The sequence below is a fragment of the Microtus oregoni genome, unplaced genomic scaffold (assembly GCF_018167655.1).
Source record: "Microtus oregoni isolate MIOR12 unplaced genomic scaffold, Mior012 000003F_ref0000135, whole genome shotgun sequence".
In the NCBI taxonomy this organism is placed as follows: Eukaryota; Metazoa; Chordata; class Mammalia; order Rodentia; family Cricetidae; genus Microtus; species Microtus oregoni.
The window spans coordinates 30,953,506-30,979,025 of NW_024543062.1; the positions used below are offsets into that span (position 1 = coordinate 30,953,506).

Below are 25,520 nucleotides of genomic sequence, written 5' to 3' on the forward strand. Positions count from 1 at the left end.
GGATGATATAATGATGGGAATGCACGGACATCAACACAGAAGTGTGAAGTGTTAAGACGCAAGTCTTAAGTCTTTCCTACTGCGAGTCTGCTGTTGGGTGGTACAGTGACTCCACTCACGGGTATGTGACCTAAGTCTGCCCTTGAGAACTGGTCCAGGGGCCCAGAGCGTCTTGGTGCTTCAGCAGCCAAAGAAACCTGCTTTTAAAGTTCTCCTGCCCCAGGGCTGAAAACAACCGAAACCTTGGCAGTGGGACCCAGCGCTGCTCTCAGAGGCCTCCTGGTTGCTGATACTTCTATCCCAGGGCCCCTGGCCTCCGCTCCACCTCCCCCATCCGCCCTTCTGCTCACTCCCAGTTGCAGGCTATGGCTGCTGGTCCCGTCGCTCTCACTGCCATGAGGCCTGCACTTTGCAAGGCTGAAGTCCAAAGTTCAGTCCCTTCGCTAAGCACACGGATAAATATGAACCTTGGAGAATTTCCCCAGCTCCAATGTAAACAGAGCAGGCAGGGGCCCTGATTCACTGGCCGCTGGGGCCAGGGTTGGGGGTTGGGGGTGCCCACGGGGCTTGACTAGTGGGATTTGGGGGGGCAGTGGGTATAGCAAGCCTGGTTTGTGACTGCCAGCCTGCCGGCAAGTAGACACCGGCTGCGGGTGGGGGAGGCGGCTAGCTCAGTGGCCTTGGGCCGCGTGGCCTGGTGGCAGCGGAGCCATGGTTTCTAAGCTCAGCCAGCTGCAGACGGAGCTCCTGGCTGCCCTGCTGGAGTCCGGCCTGAGCAAGGAGGCTCTGATTCAGGCCTTGGGGGAGCAGCCAGGGCCCTACCTGATGGTTGGAGATGGTCCCCTGGACAAGGGGGAGTCCTGCGGTGGGAGTCGAGGGGACATGGCCGAACTGCCCAATGGCCTGGGGGAGACGCGTGGCTCGGAGGATGACACGGATGACGACGGGGAAGACTTCGCGCCACCCATTCTGAAAGAGTTGGAGAACCTCAGCCCGGAGGAGGCAGCCCACCAGAAAGCCGTGGTGGAGACACTTCTGCAGTAAGACCCCACCCTGTCCCCAGCACCCAGAAAGGAGTCCATAGCGGCCCACTTCCCGGCTAGAGTCCTCGGGAGCTGTGGCCTTCAGGCTGGTGGTCTCAGGGGAGAGAGCTCAAGGGGTTCTTGCTGGACCTGCTCCTCTGCTTGGTCCCATATACCCCATATCTTTGAGCAGGACCGTCTGCAGCCCGGTCCTCAGAAAGGAGGCACAGGCCCGAGGTCACTTTGAAACAGAGGACAAAGAAACCAGAATGGTAGAATTCTTTAGCCGCTGTGGTCATTTGCGCTCCTACAAATTCTACCTTCTTTGCTAGGTGGTCATACCCCAGGTTTAGCAAAAAGCCTCTGAGAAGACCGGGCTGAGGTCAGGAATTTCAGGGGATTTCCTGACGCACCAGGGCCTTAAACATCTGACAGGGTGAACTGGGGGTTTTCTTACCTGAGGCAGATGGTGCCTAGGAACGGCCACTTCCCTGCATAGCCACGCGCCCCCACCCACCTGACTAGATAGCAGCTTTGGAGGCCTCCCTAAACCATACCCCTCATCTGCTGTCTGGCTCCCCATCTCCTGGAGTGCGGGGTGGGTCCCAGTCTTGATGCCTCCCCTCTCCTCAGCAAAGCAGACCTGGTTACTAATTACCCATACACCTTTATTATTTCTTTTGTTTTATAAATTTATAAATAGTGAAAGGCTCTGATAAGGCCTGTGATCATTAACTTGTCGGGATGGTGGCTGGGAGATGCCCAGTAGGGGGAGGGGGGAGGGTGACCTAGGGGCTGTGGGGAACAACACCCCCCCATTCCCAAAGCCTCCACATTCATGTGAATATCTCCCCGCTTGCTACTTTCTGTTGGGGTTTCATGGTGCCTGAATTCTCCTGATATGGACATGAGCCCCGAGAAGGAAGCTGTTACTAAAGTTTCACAGATAGTGAAACTGAGGCTCAGACTCGGACTGGGGCAGGAACTATGAAGGAAAGGGCCTAAGGGCTAGCTGAGGAGTTTGTGGCCAATCTCTGGAGAATATTCAAGAAGCAGCCTCTTTTCTGTCCAAGGTCCTGATCCTGACTTGGGGTGGGGGAGGGCTGGTAGAGCCCAGCATTTCTGGAAGTGTTGGGGAACCTCCCTGGGCCTTAGGCAAGGGGCAGGGGAACAGTCAGGCCCCCTGGCTTGGCAGGAAGAAGAGGGCAAAGGGCTGCCTCTCTGCAGGAGAAGGGCAAAGAGCCAAGTATTGCCAGACCCAGGGCACAAGGAACCTGGATAGGGTGGGGCTGGGCCTGACCTGTTCAGGGGCCCCAGGTGGGACTAGGGGCTCAGGAGTGAGGCTCAGGGGACAGGGGTGCCAAGGGTCTTCTTACCTGGGTAGGTGGGACCCCTCGATCAGCAGCCCCCATGGTGGGGGAAGTAGAGGCTGGAGCGGGGCTTGGTCCAAAGCTGCTGAGCAGAGGTCAAAGTGCTCCCTGGGGGCCAGCAGAGTCCTGGAAGCAGACAGGGAGAGGGACAGCAGGGAGGATGAGGAGGGAGAGGGCTGGAGGAGCTGGGAGAGCAGAGGAGCCAGGAAGGGAGAGGGTCTCAGAGCAGCTGGGAGAAGGGGCAGGGGGCAGAGGCTGAGCTGGGAGGAGGCTGGAGTTCCTCTCCCAGGTTGGTTTTCTTTAATGCTAACAGCGTGCTATTTGCTTTCCATTTAAATTCGAGATGTTGCTATAAATTATCAACCAGCTCCTTGTTCCTGCGGAGTTTATAACTAACTACCTGGGTTACTTATTGTTCAGGTAACAAAGGGGACCTGAAAATGTCCCAGGGACAAAAGTGGGACCTCTAGTTTCAGGACAGGGGAGTGGGAACTCTGGGGAAAGGGCTGGACGACCCCTGCCTGATAAAGGCCAGGGTAGTGAGGAGGTTGAGGCTGGAAGAGGGGGTGGTGAGAACCAGCTCCCTATGGGAGCCGTTGGTTCAAAGACCTACATTTGAAAGAGGACGGGTGGGTCTGGGGTCTGACCCCCATAAGCTCATGCATGAGGCCACTGCAGACACCCCAATTCTCCTCTCAGGTTTCTGCCTTCAGATCTCTACTGTGTGTGTGGCCTTGGGCAAGTCCCTTTCCTTCCCCTGCCTCGGTGCCACCAGGTAGACAGGGAATAAAGGCAAATTCTCTGCCTTGGTTCTAGTTCTTCTCCTCCCCCTCCCCCTCCTAGCCTCCCTCCCCTCCCATTAGCTTCCCTCCCCTATTTCCCCCTTCTTTGGTGCCTGTGATGCTGACTTTGGCCCTGGATGCACAAGCTGATTTCTACCTCATGACCTTGACCTGTCCTGGTCTTCCTGTTCAGGACCACCCCCTCCTGCCTGCTTCTTCTTTGGCTCTTAGCTCCTATCTGCATGTGGGCTGTGCCCCACTTTCTCTCTCCTTCACAGTGTTCACTTACTTTCTCCAGTTAACCATTAGTTATTTCATTTGTCTCTCTGTCCATTTCTTGTCTCCAGGGAAAAGCTTGCGAGGTCATCATTCACCCGGGTCCCCCCATCCAGCCCTGACACTCCAGGCATGAGCGAGCAAGAGATTAGCCTTCCCTGAGGACACCTCCTAGTCCTCCTAGTAGAGCAATTGGGATCCAGAGTTTTAGCCGGGCTGTTAACTGCTTAAACCCCAGCCTGCTGTTTCCTGACCCTCCCTCCCTGTCAAACAGCAGCAGGGTTCTTCCATCTGGGAGCAAAGCAGTGGGGCAGCATGCAGGAGGCTTCACTGGACAGTGCCCTGCCTTGCTTCCCATCCCAGCTCTGTCCCTTTCCAGCCAGCATGGTGGGTTCTGTTCCCCAAGTCCCAGTTTCTTCTGAAGAATGGTAAGGACAACACTCAGTCACCGGGTCAATAGCATGACACACAGCTAAGCAGTATGGAACCGTAACACGAGTAGTCCCATTTCATAGATGAGCAAAGGAAGGCTCAATGAGGCAAAATGACTTACTCAAGTAGTAAGACCAGACTTGGGCCTGAGATGGCTTAGCCCATGTCTGCACAGCACTCTTAAGTCCCAAGTCTGTCTTTGCATGCTTACCCACGCCCCCAGCCTGTCTCTGCATGTTCATTCCCCCAGCCTGTCTCTGCATGTTCTTCCCCTCAGCCTGTCTCTGCATGTTCATCCCCTCAGCCTGTCTCTGCATGTTCATCCCCTCAGCCTGTCTCTGCATGTTCATCCCCTCAGCCTGTCTCTGCATGTTCATCCCCCCCAGCCTGTCTCTGCATGTTCATCCCCCCCAGCCTGTCTCTGCATGTTCATCCCCCCCAGCCTGTCTCTGCATGTTCATCCCCCCCAGCCTGTCTCTGCATGTTCATCCCCCCCAGCCTGTCTCTGCATGTTCATCCCCCCCAGCCTGTCTCTGCATGTTCATCCCCCCCCCAGCCTGTCTCTGCATGTTCACCCCACCCCACAATCATTCCTGCTGTTCAGCTTGACCAGAAATCCATTCCCATTCAGGACTTTAAAACTTCCAAGAAGATGCTGGGTGATGGAGGCAGCATTGCATGCCTTCAGTCTAGCAGTCAAGAGGCACAGGCAGGTGGATCTCTGAGTTCGAGGCCAGCCTGGTGTACAGAGTGAGTTCCAGGACAGCCAGGGATACACAGAGAAACCCTGCCTCAAAACAACAACAACAAAAACCAAAACCCTCACAAAAGGTTTAAAGATGTATTAAACTCGGGTTTCCCTCTGGACAATTTCTAAAACACTCTCACACAAGCACTTGATACGGGGTCTCAAGTGCCAGATTTGCCTCAAACTTGATATATCGAGGGTGATCTTGAACTCCTGCTCCTCCTGCCTCTACCTCCCAAGTGCTGAGATTATAGGTATGTGCCACTATGCCTGCTTTGTTTCGTGATTGTTATTATTAGTATTATTTTATGCAGGGCTTCCTTGTGTAGTTGGGCTGTTCTAGAATTCACTTTGTAGATCAGGCTGGCTTCAAACTCAGAGAGCCTGCCTTTTCCTTCACCTCCAGACACTAATTAAAGGTGTGTGCCCCTACAACCTGCACTCAGCTTTACGTGATGCTCCGACTGAGTCCAGGGCTTCATGCTTACCAACTAAGCTATATCCCTGGCCTGAGAAACAGGAAATATCTTTAGTTCTACTTTTTTTTTTTTTTTTTTTTTTTTTGGTTTTTCAAGACAGGGTTTCTCTGTAGCTTTTGGAGCCTGTCCTGGAACTAGCTCTTGTAGACAAGCTTTACCACGGCTTCTCCAGCCCTTTCACATTTCACAGATCGCAGCCACCATTCAAGTTCTTGGTAGCCATGTGTGGCTGGTGCCACGCGTGACTGGTGCCACGCGTGACTGGTGCCACGCGTGACTGGTGGCATGATTGTTGAGGATGACTCTTGTGGGCAGCACCAGACATGGGAAGGGCCTTGTGAGAAGGGGCCGTGGTTGACTGGCAAGGGTGTTGGGCTGCTGCTGACCTGGAGGCTTTCTGGCTATGGACTCCTCCCCTTCCTCCTCCTCCTCCTCCTTCTCCTCATTCTCCTCTTCCTTCTCCTCCTCCATTGCAAAACTTGATCCTGGCTCCAAAGAACCTTGGAGATTTCTGGAAACAGCCCAGTTTGGGGGTAGCACTCTTCACCAGCAAAGGGGTATATGGGAACATGGGGGTCAAGCTCCCTCATGGGAGGAAGATGGGGCCTGGCCAGGATGAAGTGAGGGAAGGATGAAAGCTTGGTATTTTATTCACAGATGTTTGGGGGGGGGGTTGGGTTTTTTTTTTTTTTTTTTTTTTTTTTTTTTTTTTTTTTTTTTTTTTTGGTTTTTTGAGACAGGGTTTCTCTGTAGCTTTGGTGCCCATCCCGGAACTAGCTCTTGTACACCAGGCTGGCCTCGAACTCTCAGAGATCTGCCTGCCTCTGCCTCCCAAGTGCTGGGATTAAAGGCGTGCGCCACCACCGCCCGGCTTAGTTCTACTTTATATATGAAGAAATGGGGGGGGACGTGGATGCTAAGCCACATTGCAAGGCCATTGAGAGAGTAGCCAAGCTGGGAATCTTCCTCAGATCTAAGCCTGACCTCTTCCCCCATTAAGCATTTGGTTTCCTCTCCAGAGGAGTGGCCCCTCAGGCTAGCCTCTTAGCTCCATGGTCTGGATACCAGAGCCAAACGCCCAACAGTGGGGACACCTGTTTGACTCCAGAATAGGGAGATAAGATGAGGGGAGAGGTCCACTCTTCCGGGTTCTGCTGAGGGGGCAGGGGCACACAGGACCACAGTGATATTGATTATAACAATATCATTCCACATACTGAACCCTTGATGTGGGCCAGGCTCTGCCCCGAAGTCTTCATCCCCACTGGGGACCCATTTACTTCTTCCAGCAGAGTCAGAATGAGTCTGTATATGCTTGCTCACATGTGTGAGGGAGGGAAGAAGGGAAGGAGAGAGAGAGAGAGAGAGACAGACAGACCTTGGCTGACTATAAGAAAAGCCCCACCTGTGCTGAGAGCCAGGTGACCAGTCTCCCTGTAAAGGAGGGAGGAGAAAAAGTAGTGAGGGCCAGAGGGAGGGAGGAGAGCAGGGCGAGGGCTGCCCTTGCCCGAGGAGGGAGGCCACCAGATAAATATGTTTGCAGAAGCACAAGCTGGACTTTGTCCCCGCTTCTCCCAGCCCTGACTGGCACCCGGGAAGGGAGGAGGGGTGAGGCTCCAAGGACCCTGAACACAGGGTGAGAAAGGAGGCAGGAAGGAGTGTGCAGGTGGGGTCCCTGGCGATGAGAAGTATTCTTGAGTCCCAGCAAGATCAACCCGGGACAAGGTTTATCTTTTCTGAACCTGAGTTTTGTCAGAGGTGGAGCCAGAGTCCGGATGGAACATACTTCCTGGGCTCGCTGTGAGATGCAGGCCACTCCCAGGGACCCCGGAATTCATCCTCATTTCTTTGCTGTGCTCCATCCACTTTCTTTGCGCCCCTGCTGCTCTAGTAACTGCTGCTAATAGGAGGGAGAAGAGGGTCTAAGCCGGTGGTTCTCAACTTTCTTTCGTGTTACGGCCCTTTAATGCTGACCCCAACCGTAAAATTATGCTCGTTGCTATTCCTAGCTGTGGTTTTGCTGGTCTCATGAATAGTCATGTTGATCTTTTCCAGGGTCTGAGGAGAAGGGCTGCTGCTCTCGTGAATAGTCATGTTGATGTCTTTTCCAGGGTCTGAGGAGAAGGGCTGTGGGGCTGGCTTCAGAGTGCTGGGGAGGCTTTCAGATGGGAATGTGAGATGCAGCCAGTCCTCTGTGTCACTGAGTTCCAAACCTGCAGATTCAACCGGCTGGGGACTGAAAAGAGTGTAATGGCTTCTGCACTCAACCTGTCACTATTATCTAAACACTGTGTAAAGCGGCCATTAGGTGGCGCCCCTGCTGCAACCTGAGCTGATTAAAGTGGACAGAGGAGGCTTAGGCCCTGTGCAAGTCCTAGCCTACTCCTTTTACTTTCAGAGACAGAATTGCACTGTGCAGCCCCAATGGGCTGTAACTCAATATACAGACCAGGCTGGCCTTGAATTCAGCGATTCACCTGCCTCTGCCTCCTGAGTGCTGGGATTAAAGGCCTGTGCCACCTCTGCCTCCTGAGTGCTGGGATTAAAGGCGTGCACCACCTCTGCCTGGCCTCAGCCTGCACTCTTCTACACCCTAGGACCACCTGTCCAGGGGCAGCCCGCCCACAAAAGTCTGGTCCCTACTCAATCACTAATTAAGAAAATGCTGTACAATCTTGCCTACAGGCCAATCCTTCCCACCCCTTAGACAGGGTTTTCTTGTGAAACCCTAGCTGGCCTCAAACTCAGAGATCCACCCATCTCTGCCTCCAAAATGCTGGGATTAAAGGTTTGCACCACCACTGCCTGGCTACAGGCTAACTCTACCTCGTGTTAAGCTGTCTAAAAACAAAAGTCAAACAACCAAACAGGTCGCCATCCATCTACCCAAGCAACCTTATTCATCATCCATCCATCCATCATCCACCCATCCATCCACCCATCCATCCATCCACCCATCATCCATCCACCCACCCATCATCCATCAACTCATTCACTTGTATGTCATCCATGGCATACTGCATGCCAGGCCATTTTGGGTTCTGGGAACCATACAGTTCCTCCTAACCTTAACAGCTGTTTGAAACTCACTGAGGGGCTGGAGAGATGTCTCAGAGGTTGAGAGTCCTGGTTGCTCTTCCAGGGACAATTCCCAGCAACCACATGGTGGCTCACAACCATCTGTAATGCAATCTGGTGCTCTTCCCTCGTGTGCAAGCAGAGCACTATGTATATAATAAATAAATCTATAAAAAAAAAGAAACTCACTGAGCAAGGCCTATGAGGTGGCTCAGCAGGTAAGAGTGCTTGCTGCAGAAACCTGGTGGCTTGAGTTGGAAAGATGGGAGGAGAAAACTGCCTTCCACACACTTACTGTGGCATGTGTGCACATACATGCACACACACACACATACACACACACACTCATGAGCAGGTTCAGAAGAGGGGAGGAACTTTGAAGGAATCACAGGTTGAAGGTCTTCCCTACTTGACGGGCAATTTCCACTGGGAATCTGTTTATGCATCCATGGGTCCCACCATGGGACCCAAGTCCAGGTCCTACCCACAGGGCAGAGCCATAGTTCTCAGGACCCCAGCCTCACCTGAGTTGTCAGGAAGGGCCACTGAGCAGACCCTATCCTTACTCCCTTCCAGGGAGGACCCATGGCGCGTGGCAAAGATGGTCAAGTCCTATTTGCAACAGCACAACATCCCACAGCGGGAGGTGGTGGACACCACCGGTCTCAACCAGTCCCACCTGTCGCAGCACCTCAACAAGGGCACCCCCATGAAGACGCAGAAGCGAGCTGCTCTGTACACCTGGTACGTCCGCAAGCAGCGAGAGGTGGCTCAGCGTAAGTAATGACCCCAGTCTGTGTCCCCCCGGCAGGGCCCACAGCTCTCCACAGCTCATAGTGGGGTGGGAGTGTCGCCCATCACACAGACAAGTGAGACAGAGAGGGAGCCAGAAGGATGTCCCCAAATTTACTGCCCACCCTGCATGAGGCACTGAGGGAAGGAAGCAGGGCTGGTACCCAGGATCTGCAGATAAACAAGCTGTATCTCTCCTTCCAGGAGAACACTGCTCTAAGGGAAATAAGAGAGATCACCATGATATAGTAAGACATGGATTTTGGGCGGTGGTGGTGCACACCTTTAATCCCAGCACTCGGGAGGCAGAGGCAGGCAGATCTCTGTGAGTTCGAGGCCAGCCTGGTCTCTCTCTCTCTCTCTCCACCTCTTTCTTTCCCTCTCCCTCTCTCTTGGGGCTCATGTGTAGCCCACTGTAGCCTCAAACTTGCTACGCAGTGGAGGATGACTCTTGCACGGTTCCTCCTGTCTCCACTTCCCACATGCTGAGCTCAGAGCTGTGCGCACCATGTTGGCTTGGTTGGTTGGTTTTCTCCTCTGTTGGCATGCCTTCAGGGGCTCTCCTCACAGGGCCACAGACTGGTCCTGGGAACCCTGCGCCATCATCCTATCTGCTTAGTAATCTCAGTGAGGAAACAGTCTTCCAGTTTTCAGTTGAATGAATGACTTACTTCAATAATAACAACAACAACAACAACAACAAAAATCCTTTAAAAATATACAAAAATCTACACATCTTTTGTGGTGGTGGTGTTTTTTGGTATTCTTGTTATTTTATTTTTTGGAGACAGGGACTCACTATGGAGCGTTGGCTGACCTGGAACCCACTATGTAGATCAGGCTGACTTTGAACTCACAGAGATCCACCTGCCTCTGCCTCCCCAGTGCTGGGATTAAAGTGCGCACCACCACTTTTTGCTGACATTATTCCTTTCTAGTGAACATTTGGTTTATTTTGATTTTTTGATTCTGTGAATCGGACTGCTCTGAATATTTTCGCTTGTGCTTTTTGCTAAAGGTGTACACACAATTCTATTGGCTACGGAGTTAGTAGGTCTTAGTAGATCCCTGCCCAATCATTTTGCGTTCCAACCAGCAGGGTCTCAGCATTCCAGGGGCTTCCAAATCTTTGTCAACACTTGTTAATGTGGGTCTTCTTCATTTTCACCACGATGTACACGTGGTGATATTAGATTGTGGTTTTAGCTTGAATTTTTTTGGTAACTCATGACATTGATCTTATCATATAGTTATTGGAGTTCATTTTTAAGAAGTACATATTTAGGGCCAGTTGTGGCCCTAAGTTGATAAAGAATCCCAGAACTCATGAGGCAAAGTCAGATCTCTGTGAATCAGAGACCAGCTTGGCCTATATACCAAGCTCTAGGACAGACAGAGTTGCATAGCGTGACCATGTCTCAAAAAAAAAAAAAGAAAAGAAAAGAAAAAAGAAACGCTATTCTTCATGAGGACGCTAGTTCAATTCCCAGCACCCACATGAGGGGTTTCGGTCACCTGCAACACCCTTTCAGGCCTCTGTGGGCACCCCACACATATGACATGCAGACACAAACAAAAATATTTTGTTCCAGGTTTAGGGGCCAAGTATAGTCTTAGTCCAGGCTCCTGTGGCCACTCAGTTGAGTGTGGACAGAAGCAAGATGGTTACCTCAGACGCAGTGTGAGTGGTGTGAACAGGCCACAAGATGGTTACCTCAGAGGCAGCATGAGTGGCTGTGAAAAGGCCACGCTGTGCAGAATGTTGCACTCTGCGCCAAGTTAATTGATTGCTTGTTGGTTTGTTTGTTTGCTTGTTTTAAGACAGGATCTCTCTATGTAGCCCTGGCTGGGCTGGAATGTGGTATACAGAGCAGGCTGCCCTTGAACTCAGAGATCTGCCTGTTTCCACATCTTGAGTGCTTGCAGTTATGGCACCAAGTCCTCTTTTATCAGTGGATGGGGCTTGACTTTGAGTTGGACTCAGACTTCATGCATGCTAGGCAAGCCCTCTCCCGACCGGCTCACAGCTGCAGTTCAGATTAGATGTGTGTCTCAGCACCTTGGCAAAGACAGAGGGGGCGGGCAGGTCAGGTCATGGTCAACGCCCTACTCACCTTTCTCTGTCCCCACAGAGTTCACCCACGCAGGGCAGGGGGGACTGATTGAAGAGCCCACAGGTGATGAGCTGCCAACCAAAAAGGGGCGGAGGAACCGGTTCAAGTGGGGCCCAGCCTCCCAGCAGATCCTGTTCCAGGCCTATGAGAGGCAGAAGAACCCCAGCAAGGAAGAGCGGGAGACTTTGGTGGAGGAGTGCAATAGGTAGGGTGATGTTCCGGCCAGGGCTGAGGCCAAGCCGGGGAAGGGAAGGTGTCTCTGGGTTCTGGGGGGGGGGGGGGGGTCGCTGGTCCTTGAGAACTCTTGCTGTCCATTGAGAGGAGTCAGTTTCTTCCCATTGTTTTGAAGTGAATTCTCAGCATCCCCCACCCACCCGAGCAACACTTTTGGGGTGGGGTCACTTGTATCTATCATCTCCTCTACAGCCCTGTATATCTATTTTGTTCACTTCTTGACTAAGGTCAAAGAGGCTAAGTCCCTTGTCCAAGGTCACACAGCAGGACTGCCATTGTACTTTGGGTCTGTCAAATTCGAGTGGGTAGACTCCACTGCTCAATGTCTCCCCCCTCCTCTGAGTCTGGCCTGGAGGCTCATGGGTGCCATCTTTGCAGGGCAGAGTGCATCCAGAGGGGGGTGTCGCCGTCACAGGCACAGGGGCTAGGCTCCAACCTTGTTACAGAGGTGCGTGTCTACAACTGGTTTGCCAACCGGCGCAAGGAAGAAGCCTTTCGGCACAAGTTGGCCATGGACACATACAACGGGCCCCCGCCAGGGCCAGGTCCGGGCCCTGCGCTGCCAGCTCACAGCTCCCCCGGCCTGCCCACATCCGCCCTCTCCCCCAGTAAGGTCCATGGTGAGTGCTGTGGGGGAGGAAACTGGGAAAAGAAGTTAAAGTGAAGAGGAAAAGGATGGGCAGAAGAACCAGAGCCCCCCCGCCCCCCCCCCCCCCCGTGGCAATCACTCCAAACACTCTGCGCTCCACCCCTCCACTGTGCCTCATGCGCTCCATTCCCTCTTCTCGGCCTGCGCTCCACCCCCATCCCCGCACCCCCCACCCACTCCAGTCTCCCCCTTCCGTTTCCTCCCACTTCCTTCTTACCCACTCTACCCTCCCTCCTCATTCCAGTTCACACTGTGTACTCCACCCACTTCACGCAGCCAGACCCACACACTGGTTCACCCCACCCCATACACTAACCACGCTGCTCACCCCACTCCAGCCTAACTCGCCTCAGGATACTTCAGCACAACACAACCACTGTGGATCTATGAACCAAGAAACCATTTCAGCTCAACTCAACTGTGTTCAGATCACAGTTTAATCCACCAATTCCCGTGCAAACGATTCAGTTTGACCAAACTAATTCCACGGGATCCAGTTCGTTATGCAGAGCGTATCCCTTGGAACCTGGGAAGCGGAGCCAGGACCTCCTGAAGACAGGCCCTACAGTAGCTCCCTCTCACCACGCACACCCTACCCTATACGGAATCACTTCTGGGTGACGTACGGTACCGACACAGGGTAATTATGTTGCAGACAGTTAACTGCATTGGCTGAGGTCTACTGACAGGGGAAAATCCTGCACCTGATCGGTATGAATGTGGATTTTTTTTTCAGATATTTTTTATCTAACATTTGATTGAATTTGAGGCTGCTGCACCTGTGGCTAAGGGGCTGACTGTAAAGCTCAATTCGATTTAGTCCCATTTCAATTGGATTTTGATCAGCTCAGCAAAAGCTCAATCCAGCTCAACTCATTTCTGGTCCCACTTAAGGAGATTTAATTTAATTTGGCCAGTTGCAGTCCACTCTGCTCTACTCAGTTCATTTCCATTAAGTTCTATGAGCACCAATTTGGCTCAGTCCCTTTGTTCTTTGAGAGTCTTCTACACAGAGCCGGACACACCAGGCAGTGGGGGACACGGGACCATGAATTAAAAGATCTGGGAGCAGCTAGCACAGGAGGAAAGCCGGGGTGCCAGAAAACAGCTCTGGTGTGGTGTGGTCTGTGGGGCAGGAGAGGACAGGAAAGGGGGCGCTGAGGCCAGACACTGTCCCCACTCCAGGTGTGCGGTATGGACAGCCTGCAACCAGCGAGGCAGCTGAGGTGCCCTCAAGCAGCGGCGGTCCCTTAGTGACAGTGTCTACAGCCTTACACCAAGTGTCCCCCACAGGCCTGGAGCCCAGCAGCAGCCTGCTGAGCACTGAGGCCAAGCTGGTGAGTGAGACTCCCGTGTGGAGACCCCTCCTAGCCCCATCTTCTATGGTTGGGAGACAGTGTGGGAATACTCTAACTCACCTTGACTTACCCTCCCAGGTCTCAGCCACTGGGGGTCCCCTGCCTCCAGTCAGCACCCTGACAGCGCTGCACAGCTTAGAGCAGACATCTCCAGGACTTAACCAGCAGCCGCAGAACCTCATCATGGCTTCGTTGCCTGGGGTCATGACCATTGGGACTGGGGAGCCTGCTTCCCTGGGTTCCACATTCACTAACACAGGCGCCTCCACCTTGGTCATTGGTAAGCAGGTGGGGGTGAGTGGGGCCCCTGTGCCTCCTGCAGCTTGGGATCTGGAAAGAGCATCCATCCATCCATCCATCCATCCATCCATCCATCCAATTCCTACTTTCTGAGTGTCTGTATCTAGGCACCCATGATCCCAGACAGTGAACCAAACAGAACCAATAGGCACAGTGTAGAAATTACACTGAAACCCTACCGTCTGAGAAGACTGTGAAAGCAGTAAGGGTGCATTGTGTGATGTTTTCTAGGTTTTTGGTTTTGTTTTGTTTTTTTAAGTCTCAAACCCTTTCTATGCAGGAACTATTGCCCGGTGTCTAAGACAGGGAGCTGCTAGGAGAGGGGAGCAGAGAGCAAAGCCAGGGGCTTTGCCACTGCAGTGGAACCTCCAGGGCTCCAGGGAAGCCAGTGGGACAATATCTCAGCTAAAGGCCTGGATGGTGTCCCTCAGAGGGTCCGGGTCTAGGGCAGACAGAGTGGCGGGTGTGAGGTTTGGCTGACTCCTGCCTGTCTTGCACCAGGTCTGGCCTCCACTCAGGCACAGAGTGTGCCCGTCATCAACAGCATGGGCAGCAGTCTGACCACCCTGCAGCCGGTCCAGTTCTCCCAGCCACTGCACCCCTCCTACCAGCAGCCGCTCATGCCCCCTGTACAGAGCCACGTGACCCAGAGCCCCTTCATGGCCACCATGGCCCAGCTGCAGAGCCCCCACGGTGAGCATCCCCCATGTTGGCCTAGGGGAGGTGGGGTAGAGGAGGCTGTGGGTGGGCACAAGACAGGGCAGGTGCTGTGGTCTGCTTGTGTGTGATGCAGGCGTCTACAGGCCACCAACCTGTTTGTGTGTGTGTGCACAGGGGCCAGTGTGAACTTCTCAACGTGTGCAATGCTGGTGTCCACTGATCACGTTCCCAGCCTTGCTTGTCTGGGTGCTGGGGTGCAGGCTACCAGCTATTCTCTGAGGCCCTTGGGGCTGTGCATACTTCAGCCTATGACTTTCCCACTTTCAGAAAGCTGGTTTGTGGCTATATCACGTTACATACTACTCCAGGCCAGTGTGGGCAGCACTGTTAGCCGTGCAATAACAGATGGGAATTACATGAAGTAGACCAAGGATTCATGCAGGGCTGGGGGAAATAACTCAGTCAAATGCTGAAAAGGCATCCTTCAGAAGCCACAGGGCATGGGATGTGGCAGTGTGTGCTTCCTGTAACTTCTCGGGGCGTGGGACGTGGCGGTGTGTGCTTCCTGTAACTCCACGTGGCGTGGGACGTGGTGGTGTGTGCTTCCTGTAACTTCTCGGGGCGTGGGACGTGGTGGTGTGTGCTTCCTGTAACTCCATGGGGCGTGGGACATGGCAGTGTGTGCTTCCTGTAAGTCCAGAGCTGAGGCAGAGACTGACTGGTGATCCCTGGGCTCAGAACAGCCAATCTGGCCTGCTTGCTGAGCTCCAAGCAAGTGGGAGAACTTCCTCAAAAGAGGGCAGGTTGAACCTGAGGATCTGCCTGGCCTCACATGCCTACCCTTGTATGTGGATAGACATGGAAACACACACACACATTATGGTTTTTTTTTTTTTTTTAACTTTTCACTCTTTGGCTTTTTGGAGGCCTGCTACCCAGCTCCTAAATAAATCACACGGAGGAGGCTTATTCTTAGTTATAAATGCCCGACCTCAGCTTGGCTTGTTTCTTGCCAGCTTTTCTTACATTATTTTGACTACCCTTTACCTCTGGGCTTTTTCCTTTTCTTACTTCTGTATATTTGACTTACACTGATTTTTGTCTTTCGAGACAGGGTTCCTCTGTAGCTTTGGAGCCTGTCCTAGAACTCACTCTGTAGACCAGGCTGGCCTCAAATTTACAGAGCTCTTCCCGTCTCTGCCTCCCCAGTGCTGGGATTAAAGGCGTGCGTCACCACCGCCCGGATTGCTTTCACTCTTACTCCATGGCTGGGTGACTGGGTAGCCAGGTAGCTGGCCTCTAGCTCCTCCTCACCTGGTTCTCTCCTTGCTCCTCTTCGTCCTTGTTTCTCTTTCTGTTTGTCCTCTCTGCCTGCCAGCCCCTCCGATCCCTTTTCCTGCCTCACTATTGGCCATTCAGCTCTCTTTATTAGACCATCAGGTCTTTCAGACAGGCAAAGAATCACAGCTCTGGAGTTAAACAAATGCAGCATAAACAAAAGCAACACATTTTTACATTATTAAACAAACTTTCCACAGCATAAACAAAAGTAACACACTTTAAAATATTCTCCAACTCTCCCTTACTCACATAGCCTCACATCAGGTCTGCCTAAAGTGGCCTATCAAATGGGCCATGGGGCCAACCTTATGCAATGCTTCGGGTTCAGACCTTTTAGACTTCAGCATGGAGACAGGGGCTATGGACTTGTGTGAGGCCTAACCTCTGCTGTGGTGGAGTTCCTGGGAGAGTACGGCATTACTCTGCTAGGCGAGTGTTCAAGTCTCTTGGAGAGGCTAAATGTGAAGCTGTTTCATGTTGGAGGAGCCCTGGAGACAGAGCCTCTGCACGCCCACCTAGACGGAGCCACCGGCCTTTCCTTCAAGGCCTGCATTTGGTACCAGGGCACCTGCGCTTCATGCGACAGCACCTTCGCTGTGGTCCCGCTCAACATAGCATACTGAGCACAGTACTAGAGAGTGCCTGCACTTGGTACAACAGTGCCGCCTGCATTTAGTACAGCAGCATCCGCATCTAATACATCAGCTGTACTTAGCACAGGCCCCCTGGGGTAACAGGGGACAAACATACAATGAGCTGGAGTTGGTGCTGGGCCTTCCCCTGGCTGCTCCCCATTTGGTTTAGCAGAGCAGGTCCCTACGATGGGAAGACAGGGGGTTCATCTCTTCCAACTGGATCCCCAAGCACTGCCCATGCCCACTTCCCATAGGGCACTGTCTTGAGGGAAGAGTCCAGGGAGCCACATCTGTGTCCTCTCCTCCCAGCCCTCTACAGCCACAAGCCTGAGGTGGCCCAGTACACGCACACAAGCCTGCTCCCGCAGACCATGCTCATCACAGACACCAACCTCAGTGCCCTTGCCAGCCTCACGCCCACCAAGCAGGTAAGGCCCTGCCTCCTGAAGCCCCACCCAAAGCTCCACACTTCCTTGCCATGGGTTCAGGGCATTACTCTGGTTGCCTAGGTCTTCACCTCAGACACAGAGGCCTCCAGTGAGCCTGGGCTTCATGAACCATCATCTCCAGCCACCACCATCCACATCCCCAGCCAGGACCCATCGAGCATCCAGCACCTGCAGCCGGCCCACCGCCTCAGCACCAGCCCCACCGGTGAGCGGTCTGCTGTCTCCCAGTAGGATGCGAGGTGGTGTGTGCAATGGACTGAGGGTGGATGGGGGGTTGCCTCCTGTGTGGAGGTCAGAGGTCAATTTCAGGAGTCAGTTCTCTTCTTCCACCATGTGGGTCCCAAGGATTAACATGAAGTTATCGGCTTCTTTCTCTTCCTGTCCACCCCGAAGCACTCCTACCCACCAGGCCATCACCCCAGGACTCACTGTTTAATATTCTTTGAGTGGCCAGAATTAAAAATTCAGTTTTTGTTGGGTGTGGTGGTCACACCTTTAATCCCAGCACTTGGAAGGCAGAGGCAGGTGGATCTCTGTGAGCCCCATGCCAGCCTGGCCTACAGAGTGAGTTCCAGGACAGCCAGGGCTTCACAGAGAAACTTTTGTTTTGAAAAACCAAAACAACAAACAAAACAAAACAAACCCAAAGCAACTCAGTTTTTACAAAACCAGGAGTCTGGCTCTGGCCTCATCTGGAAGCTGGGAGGGCTCATGTTCTTACATTATAACAGACCTGCATCCCTCAGCCTTCCCCACTCCACTACTAGGCTTACAGTGCCTGGGGTCTGAGGATGGCTGTAAGGCAGTTTCTGGAGACACCATCTCGCTATAGGAATGGGAGCCGTCTCCCACAGTGATGGCGGCAGATAGGCTGGGCTCAGGTCAGCCCCAGGGCTCGCTGTCACTCTCAGTTTGGGATCTCTCGACAGCGAAGATAGCATCCACACTGTGTACAGGGAGCCGTGGAGCACAGCTGCAGGCCAAGTGCATCTGCCATCTGTCCGGCAGACCAGCAGCAGACTGGGACACACTGGGGACAGCAGCAAGCAGGAGAAATCTAGGAAGATTCAGTTTCCTCTCTAGTTTAAGGCTTCTGATTAGATGTGTGCAGTCCCCATGGTCAAGGGTAACTTCTTTTACTGAGAGCCAATTCACTGTTAACCACATCTATAAAACACCTTCTGAAGAGCTGCATTCAAGCGTGAGGCCTTGGGTTCAAGTCCCAGTAATGCAAAAAACACTTCCAGCCATGTTAGTGTTTGACTCAGCCCAGCATCTGGGAGGCTTTCTGTGGGCCCTGAGGGGAGAGGGATAACCTAGGCTCTTGGAATCTGTTGTGATTCAGAAAGTGAGACTCTGCCTTCTCCCTCTGGAGCATCCATCCCTAGGGACAGACAGGTGGGGTGGAGGTCAGAGGGGACTTGACCGACAGCCAGTGACCTCATTTGCTTCTGCAGTGTCCTCCAGCAGCCTGGTGTTGTACCAGAGCTCCGACTCAACCAACGGTCATAGCCACCTGCTGCCATCCAACCATGGTGTTATCGAGACTTTTATCTCCACCCAGATGGCCTCCTCCTCTCAGTAACCATGGCGACTGTCTCTCAGGAGCTGGGTCCCCAGAGCCTGTACTTCCTGCATAGGGGGCAAGAAGGGAACGGCCATGCTGCCTGGAGGACATCTGAGCCTGCCATGTGTTTCCTACCATAGGCTCCTGGCCTTCCCAGAAGTCTTTGCTTTCATCCCATGGTTACTCCTCCAGCATCAGAGAGGGATGGCTCTCTGCTGTCTCAGCTGAGAAAGGGGACCAAACAGGGCTGGAAGACAGCCTGATCTGGGAAGTGTTTTGAAAGCTGCTTAGAACAGAAAACTTGCTACTTGGAACAGAAAAGGGAAGCCTGTGATGCTGGCACCCCTAGTCAGAGTCTGCAGCCCCCACAGGATGTGTGCTGAGCCCTGAGGCCCTAGATCCACACAGCCGCCTTCTGTCTCTGGTGCATCCCCAGGGCCATTCCACCCAGCGCCAGCACCTATCTGTGGAACACTCGCCCCACCCCAAACAGCCATTTCCCAAGTGAGGCCTGGGAGCTAAGGGGAAGGCACAAAGGGCTCTTCTAGGCTCTCTGGAACTGAGCCACCCGCTCCCAGCTCCAGGACCGCATTTACTCCCTCTGATGGACTGATGGACATGTCTTCTGATGCCAGCCTCATGCCTCCACTAGAAAAGCCGCTTCCAAGAAAGGGGTTGTCATCCCTGTTCCTTAGGATGTGTGACTCGCCATGTCCCGGGCCATCAGCTCCTCTGGTTTTAGGGCCCTGAAAACTCTTCCTTCCTGGTGTAAGGGAGGCAGAACTCAGAAGGCAAGTCTGGGCAGTGTCTGGTGGAGAAAATGCTGAGAGCAGCCGAGAAATCACCTACATGGCCTGGGCTGAAAGCCATGCTGAGGAACCTGAGGTCTTGAGTGTGACTGTGAGAACCCAGAGCACACATGGCCTCATCTCCCTGGGCCTACTGCAGAGGATCTGGCTCTTAGGGGCTCTTGTCTGGGTCTGAAGAGCCTAGAGAGCATTGTCCCCTGCAGCGTACAGTCAGCTATGGACAAGCCTGTACATTTATTTAACTTTTAGTAAAGTCAAAGAAAAATGTATGGAAGCTTCCTGCTTATCCTTCAGCAGCTGGAGGGAAGGCAGAGGGAAGGTGGGCACAGGCCAGGGCCCTGAGGCATAGACAGCCCTGAGACACATGGTCACACGTCTGTTTCTCTTGTGTCACTGGAAACGAGGCGAGGAGACACCACCCAAGCCTGTGCCTTCTCCTCGCAGATTCACTGCAAGGAACCCAGTCCACACGTGGTGCCGTTCCCAGAGTCTTGAAGTTGGGGTGAGGAAGCAGATTTGGGGGATGGGGGGCTCCCACATGCGGTTTTTATTTAAGATGTCCCCTAACTTTCAGCACTGAGGGTGGGATGCGGTTCAGCGGTAAAACACTTGCCGAGTAAGCGTGATCACCCAACACCACAGCACTGACAGCACATTCCTGTCTCCCTACTCAGGAGGCAGAAGCAGGAGGCTGTCGGCCGCAGGCCAGTCTGAGCTACACAGAGACTCTTTCAGACAAACAATAAAACAGAGAGGGTCAGCATCAAGCAGGGCAGTCCCTAGGCTACTTCTTGGGTCACTGATAATTTATTTTCCCTTTTTTTCTTTGGTGCTGGGGCCAGAACTTACTTGGGGCCTTGCAGCCAAGCCTGCACCCTAAATTAAGTAGGTCCCCAGTACTCTGGCACCTGATGCAGTAACTGACCTGACTTAGACATGTTTTTATGGATGGCATATTAAAAATTTTGGAGTAAGAAAATTCTGGGTAAAAAAGGAGGGGGTATCTTTCCTTCTTTTCCTGGCAACGCTGTTGAGTCTGTGTGGGCTGGGGGAGGGGTACAAACTTTCCCTGGGCCTCAGTACCCTGGAGACCCTTCCTCTCATTTCTAAAGACCACGTGTCACACCTGGCTGGGCAGGTAGGGGAGATGGATGCTCTAAGACTCAGTCTTAAAAACTGGAAGTGTCCTCTGTCCTGAGGTAATAGAATGTTCTGGAACCACAAGCCCAGCTAAAGTCACTGTGGGCGGAGGCGGTGCTGGACCTGGAGAGCGGCTTAGCTTTGCCTGGACTCCACAGGCGCCTCAGCCTCAAGAGCTGGCGGCTATGATGCCTCAGGCTGGAGTCAGTCTGCAGGCCCAGCTGCTGCACACTCTGCTGGGGGGCGCAGGGAAGCCTCCCTGGCTTTCTTGGCCTTTTTCTTCTTTTTCTTCTTTTTGGTCCCAAGTGATGCTGGGTCCCCATTGACGGTGCCTGCCTCCTTTTCCTGTTTCAGGCCTGTGGCTCCGGTTAAGTCAATGTAAGCCTTCTTCTCGGCTTTCTTTTTCAATTTCTTTCTCTCCGCCTCCTTCTCCACCTCAGCAGCACAGTGTATGGCTGACTCCTGGAGAATGTCCGAAGCAGACACAGCTGCCTCCTGGCACCGCTGCCACTCCTCGTCACTGTCGTCACTGCTGCCGGGGAGAGCAGCTGGATTAGCAGGAGACTGGATGGGACTCACAGCTACCTTGTTGCCTCTAGACCAGGTGGAGGCAGCCAAGGAGCTGGGGCTCAGGGCTGAGGCAGACTCAGGCTCCAAGGTCAGCTTGTCACTTTAACTCTCTGACCTCAGCACTCCCATCTACAATGAGGACCTTGACAGCACCCAAACAGAGGCAAGAATGATACAGGGAGGAATCTGGCCCAATGTGTGGAAAGCCTTAGCTCCCCCGAGAGGACCCTGTGCGCTTCCTGCTGGGGCACACTGCCCTAGGATCTGACAGGCTTCTTCCTTTGATCTGGACCTGACTCAGCTACTTCACAGGATCAGCCAGGAGAGGAGAGAGAGGAGAGGCTGTGGGCTCTTACCTGGAGCTGGGGGGCTGGCGTTTTCGGCAGGGTTTCGGAGAAGCTTCCTTCTTGTGGCCTCCGGGGATAGATGTGAAGAAAAGGCGGAAGCCTATGAATCGTGGGGATGGAGTCAGGATTGGGAGAAGCAGGCACTGACCCATCCAGCTGTCGAGGCTACCGTCTGTCCTCGGGCCCCCCTGCCATGTGCGTGTAAACCGAGGGCTGGCTTGCTCTCCTGTGGAGCCAGAGGACAGGGGGCTTGAGAGGCACCCACCCACTGGCTGCCAAACCAGACAGTAAGCTTCAGAAGCTTCTGGTGGACTTTGAGACAGCGTCACTCTATGTAGCTCTGGCTGTCCTGCAGCTTGCTATGTAGACCAGGCTGGCCTTGAACTCACAGAGGTCCACTTGCCTCTGCTTCAAGTGCAGGGATTAAAAGTGTGTGCCACCACACCTGGCCTTCAGAAGCTTCCAGAAGTCAGGAGTTACATCTCTCACCTGCGGCAGCCTCCAAAGAGGCTCAAACATAGGACAGGATCAGACAGAGTAGGCGGGAAAGACTGTGGGACAAGAAGGCAAAGCGCTTCTGCAGGTACCGGAGCTAGCTCACTCTGGGAATGGGTACCATAATGCCTGCCTCAGAGTGTGGGGAGAGCAGATGTAAGAAACCAGCCCCCTGCACGGCTAGCCCCACGGCGCTCCGTGCACACGGTGGACCTCCCCAGGGCAGTGTCCACCAGCACCTCAAGGACTCACCGTCCTCCGCCTCTGCCACGGGCTGCACCTCTGCCTTGCATGGCTTCTTCCACACTTCTGAGACAGCGATGGAGCTAAGGGAGAGCAGGTGCAAGACTTAGGATGACATTTTGGGTAGCAACAAAAGTACCTTTTGGTTTTAAATCTAAAAACTTTCTATTTCTTTCTTTCTTTCTTTCTTTTTTTTTTTTTTTTTGCTTTTTCGAGACAGGGTTTCTCTGTGGTTTTGGAGCCTGTCCTGGAACTATCTCTTGTAGACCAGGCTGGTCTCGAACTCACAGAGATCCGCCTGCCTCTGCCTCCCGAGTGCTGGGATTAAAGGTGTGCGCCACCACCGCCCGGCTCTATTTCTTTTTTTTTTTGCTGGGTTTGGGGCACAAGACTGTAACCCCAGAACTTGGGAGGGTGAGGCGAGAGCATCTCGAGCTATAGCGTGCTCCTGCTCACCTGTCCAGCATGGCTCCCAGCTTCTTGGCCACAAAGGCTCGGAACTCAGGTGTGGTCTGAAGCTCATTGCCATCTTCGTCATGCTTGTTCACCTCGCGCCTGTAACACACGGAAGGCCATCACTTCCTGACAGCTTAGAAGCTGCCCCCACAGGAGAAGGCCCACGTGTCTTGTTCCTGCTGCCACCCTGTTGCCTAGCCTAGCCCCTGGAACACACAGTGACTCAGAAGCTTCTATCCGAAGCACAGTACCTGTGGCTTGGCTGGGATGCTGGCACCTGTTTACCTGCAGCATCTGTGGAGCGAGGAAAATGAGGTGTTTAGTTTACAGAGTGGACGGTAGCAGCGTGGGCTAGGTACATTTTAGATGATTTACACGTTTGGCTCAAGGGTGTCCCCAGCCCTGCCCATTTCCATTTGGGGTCAGAGACATGTAAAATAATATGGCTAGAGTCTAAAAACTAATTCCTTTTTTGAACCCAGGTTTTGTTACATAGCCCAGGTTAGCCTTGAGCTCACGCATGACTAATAGCTGATGTAATGGGGGTTAGAAAGAGGGTACAGGTCATCTGGTTCCGGAGGCCCTGTTAATGTTTAACAAGCAAACCTAGTGTGTTATGAGTATGGTTCACTGAACGTCTACTATATGGGGAGTAGGCTGTGGAAGAAGAAACTGGCTTTTGTGCGGATCACTGCGGATGCTGATGGTGGGCAGAGCAATGAACGGCTGAATGACTATTAATAACCAGATGCCCCACCCACCGTACAGCTCAGACAAGCGTCGGTGTCCTCAGAGGTCTTACATTCCTGGTGAAAACAGATGCTAAACGACAGTAACAGTATCAAATTGGATAACAGCAGCAGTGTATAAAAAGCACAAAAGAAAAAGACAGGAGAGGCGAGCACAGTGTGTGTGTGGGGCTCTTCCTCCACAGGTGGGCAAGGAGGGCTTTGCGAGGTAACTGATGGACAGAAATCTGAGAGAGGAATACCTGGAGAGTCTTCCAGGCAGGGGGAAGCAAGCTGCTGAGGGAGGAACCTGGGGTGCTGAGCAGAGATAGATCGTGGGGGCTACATCACCCAGGTCTCCCAGGAAGGCAGTGTGAGGACTACAGTTCTGAGAAAGACGAGTCAGTGAAAGAGTCAAAGCCTCCAGTGATATAAACTGGTTTAGGTTTTTATAGCATATCTCAGCAGGATGAGACCAAAGAGCCGAAGGGCAGACTGAGATTTGCTCATATCACTGAGGACTCTGAATACAGTGTAATGATGGAGTCTACATGGTGGGGTGGGCTCGCTGTGTGGGAGAGATGCTGAAAGATGCCTCTGAGAGTCTGATGTGGACAAAGTGAAGACAATGGTCACTGATGGCTCCCAGAACAATGCAGAGCGTGGGGCACCGACTCCAGGGCAATCACTGTGTCTCTGTCACTATGTGTTCACAGTGTGCCTGCCTGATACACTCTCAAAAGCCTGATGGCCCTGGATGTGGATGTCTGGGAGATGGACACCTGTCTTCCATAACATGAAGTCACGAAGAACAGCTCCCATTATAGCAATGGCAAAGTCCTCCCAGGACACAGAAAAAGGCTCCAACTCCGGACGCAGGGTGAGCCATTTAACTTCCCAAGTTTTTGGTTTTTACACCTATAAACTGAGGAAATTACCTCCCAGAAAAGGTAAGTCAGTTCACCAGGAACTTGCCCCTGGATCATGGTAAAAGCAGAGAAAGGATTTCTGATCTCCACATGTGTACGGGGCACCTCTGTGCATGTGCACATGAGTACATGCACGCAAAATAAAACTCAATACAAAATTTAAAGAACACTTTTTGTTTGTTTGTTTTTTGAGACAGGGTTTCTCTGTGTATCTTTGGAGCCTGTCCTGGAACTAGCTCTATAAGCCAGGCCGGCCTCGAACACACAGACATCCACCTGCCTCCCGAGTGCTGGGATTAAAGGCGTGTGCCACCACCGCCCAGCTAAAGATCACTACTTTTTAAAGGCTATGGCAGCGCATATGCACGCCTTTAGCCCCAGAATTCAGGAGGCAGACACAGACATCTCTGTGAGTTAAGGCCAGTCTGGTCTACATAGTGAATTCCAGTCAGGCCACTAGAGAGAGACTCTGTCTCAAAACAAAACAAACAAACTAAACCAAACACCTTTCACAGTTGGTGTCATACACTTGGGTTTCATGTCGACCCCCTTCCTAGACTTGAAATGTTTACTGCTGTAGGTTGGTGTTTAGGAACAGACTCACTTGTGGGAGTCAATTCTCTCCTTTCGCGATAGGTACTGGGGATCCACACAAGTTGCAGGCTTGTGTGGCAATTGCCATCTACTGATCTAGAAATGGGTCTAAAGATTGCAGGAATGGTAAAGTAGAGAAGAGTGTAAATGATTTCTTTCCAACATTATATTGTGAACAAGACACATCAGTGTATCTGTAAAAGATTGTAACGGGAGAGCTATAACAATATGGTGACTTCTGCTGCAACAAAGTAGCAGGTATTGTCAAACGACTGTGGCTTGTGGCTCACACGGATGAGAAAAAAAGATGTTAAATTTAATTTCGTATAGAATGAATGTAAAGATGCACTATTTTTTCCTATTTCAAATCATGGGGCCTGTTGGATTTTCTAACCATGATTAAGAATCCCTATACTGGCAGATTTCGGATTCATTTCCGGTTTGCTAGGGATTCACGGTTAGATAGTCACTGTGACCTAGAATGGGGCAGCATGCGAGGGCCGGGAAAGGCAGGATTTTGAGAATACAGGACGGGGATGCAGCTCAATCATGGTTACCTTCCCAGAGAATGGCAGTAAGGACACATGCAGGAAAGCGCAGTCGGGAGACATTTAGGTCCCTCAGCTGCCTCCGCTGGAATAAAGGAATCGCCCTCCGCGTGAATGTGATCCCCACTTGGTCTCAGGAGCTTCAGAAAGACGCTGCGACTCCTACCCACCATCCATCCTTTCCAGGGCCCAGGGGAAGAACCCCGCTCTTCGGAGAGCCCCATACCGGTTCCAGGTTTTTCTGTCCATTGCGGGCGCTGCTCCAGCCCCCAGGCGGGCATCGCTGCCTCGCGGCATCGCTCCAACTCCTCTGCATCGCTGTTGCTACTGCTGCAGCTCTCAGAATCACTCATGGTACCACCGGGCGCCACCATC

The 25,520-nt window shown here is 52.8% G+C and overlaps 2 protein-coding genes across 3 annotated transcripts; one reads left to right on the forward strand and one right to left on the reverse strand.

Moving 5' to 3' along the window:
* Positions 1 to 236: 236 nt before the first annotated feature.
* Hnf1a (HNF1 homeobox A) lies at positions 237 to 19,028 on the forward strand. Its single transcript, XM_041646506.1, has 10 exons — positions 237 to 1,040; positions 8,764 to 8,963; positions 11,112 to 11,298; positions 11,706 to 11,947; positions 13,162 to 13,313; positions 13,413 to 13,614; positions 14,136 to 14,327; positions 16,580 to 16,698; positions 16,780 to 16,924; positions 18,177 to 19,028. The coding sequence occupies exons 1-10, from the start codon at positions 712 to 714 to the stop codon at positions 18,302 to 18,304; spliced, it is 1,896 nt and encodes a 631-aa protein (XP_041502440.1). The 5' UTR covers positions 237 to 711; the 3' UTR covers positions 18,305 to 19,028.
* An 854-nt stretch (positions 19,029 to 19,882) lies between these two features.
* Positions 19,883 to 25,520, reverse strand: CUNH12orf43 (chromosome unknown C12orf43 homolog). Of its 2 annotated transcripts, none has more exons than XM_041646693.1 (6): positions 25,372 to 25,520; positions 22,598 to 22,640; positions 22,347 to 22,445; positions 21,900 to 21,973; positions 21,162 to 21,252; positions 19,883 to 20,764 (listed from the first exon to the last, which is right to left on the reverse strand). In XM_041646693.1, the coding sequence occupies exons 1-6, from the start codon at positions 25,517 to 25,519 to the stop codon at positions 20,440 to 20,442; spliced, it is 780 nt and encodes a 259-aa protein (XP_041502627.1). In that variant the 5' UTR covers position 25,520; the 3' UTR covers positions 19,883 to 20,439. The 2 variants fall into 2 exon arrangements, with proteins under 2 accessions (XP_041502627.1, XP_041502620.1); XM_041646686.1 differs by having other exon boundaries at positions 19,883 to 20,767.

Excerpts from the sequence above, each read along its gene's own strand:
- CUNH12orf43 (XM_041646686.1), bottom strand. The coding sequence starts at position 25,519 with ATGGTGGCGCCCGGTGGTACCATGAGTGATTCTGAGAGCTGCAGCAGT. Across the intron at positions 22,641-25,371 it reads GACAGAAAAACCTGGAACCG|ATGCTGCAGGTAAACAGGTG; the intron begins GTATGGGGCTCT and ends CTCGCTCCACAG. Across the intron at positions 21,253-21,899 it reads CGTGGCAGAGGCGGAGGACG|GCTTCCGCCTTTTCTTCACA; the intron begins GTGAGTCCTTGA and ends CACGATTCATAG.
- Hnf1a (XM_041646506.1), top strand. The coding sequence starts at position 712 with ATGGTTTCTAAGCTCAGCCAGCTGCAGACGGAGCTCCTGGCTGCCCTG. Across the intron at positions 1,041-8,763 it reads GTGGTGGAGACACTTCTGCA|GGAGGACCCATGGCGCGTGG; the intron begins GTAAGACCCCAC and ends ACTCCCTTCCAG. Across the intron at positions 13,615-14,135 it reads CGCCTCCACCTTGGTCATTG|GTCTGGCCTCCACTCAGGCA; the intron begins GTAAGCAGGTGG and ends GTCTTGCACCAG.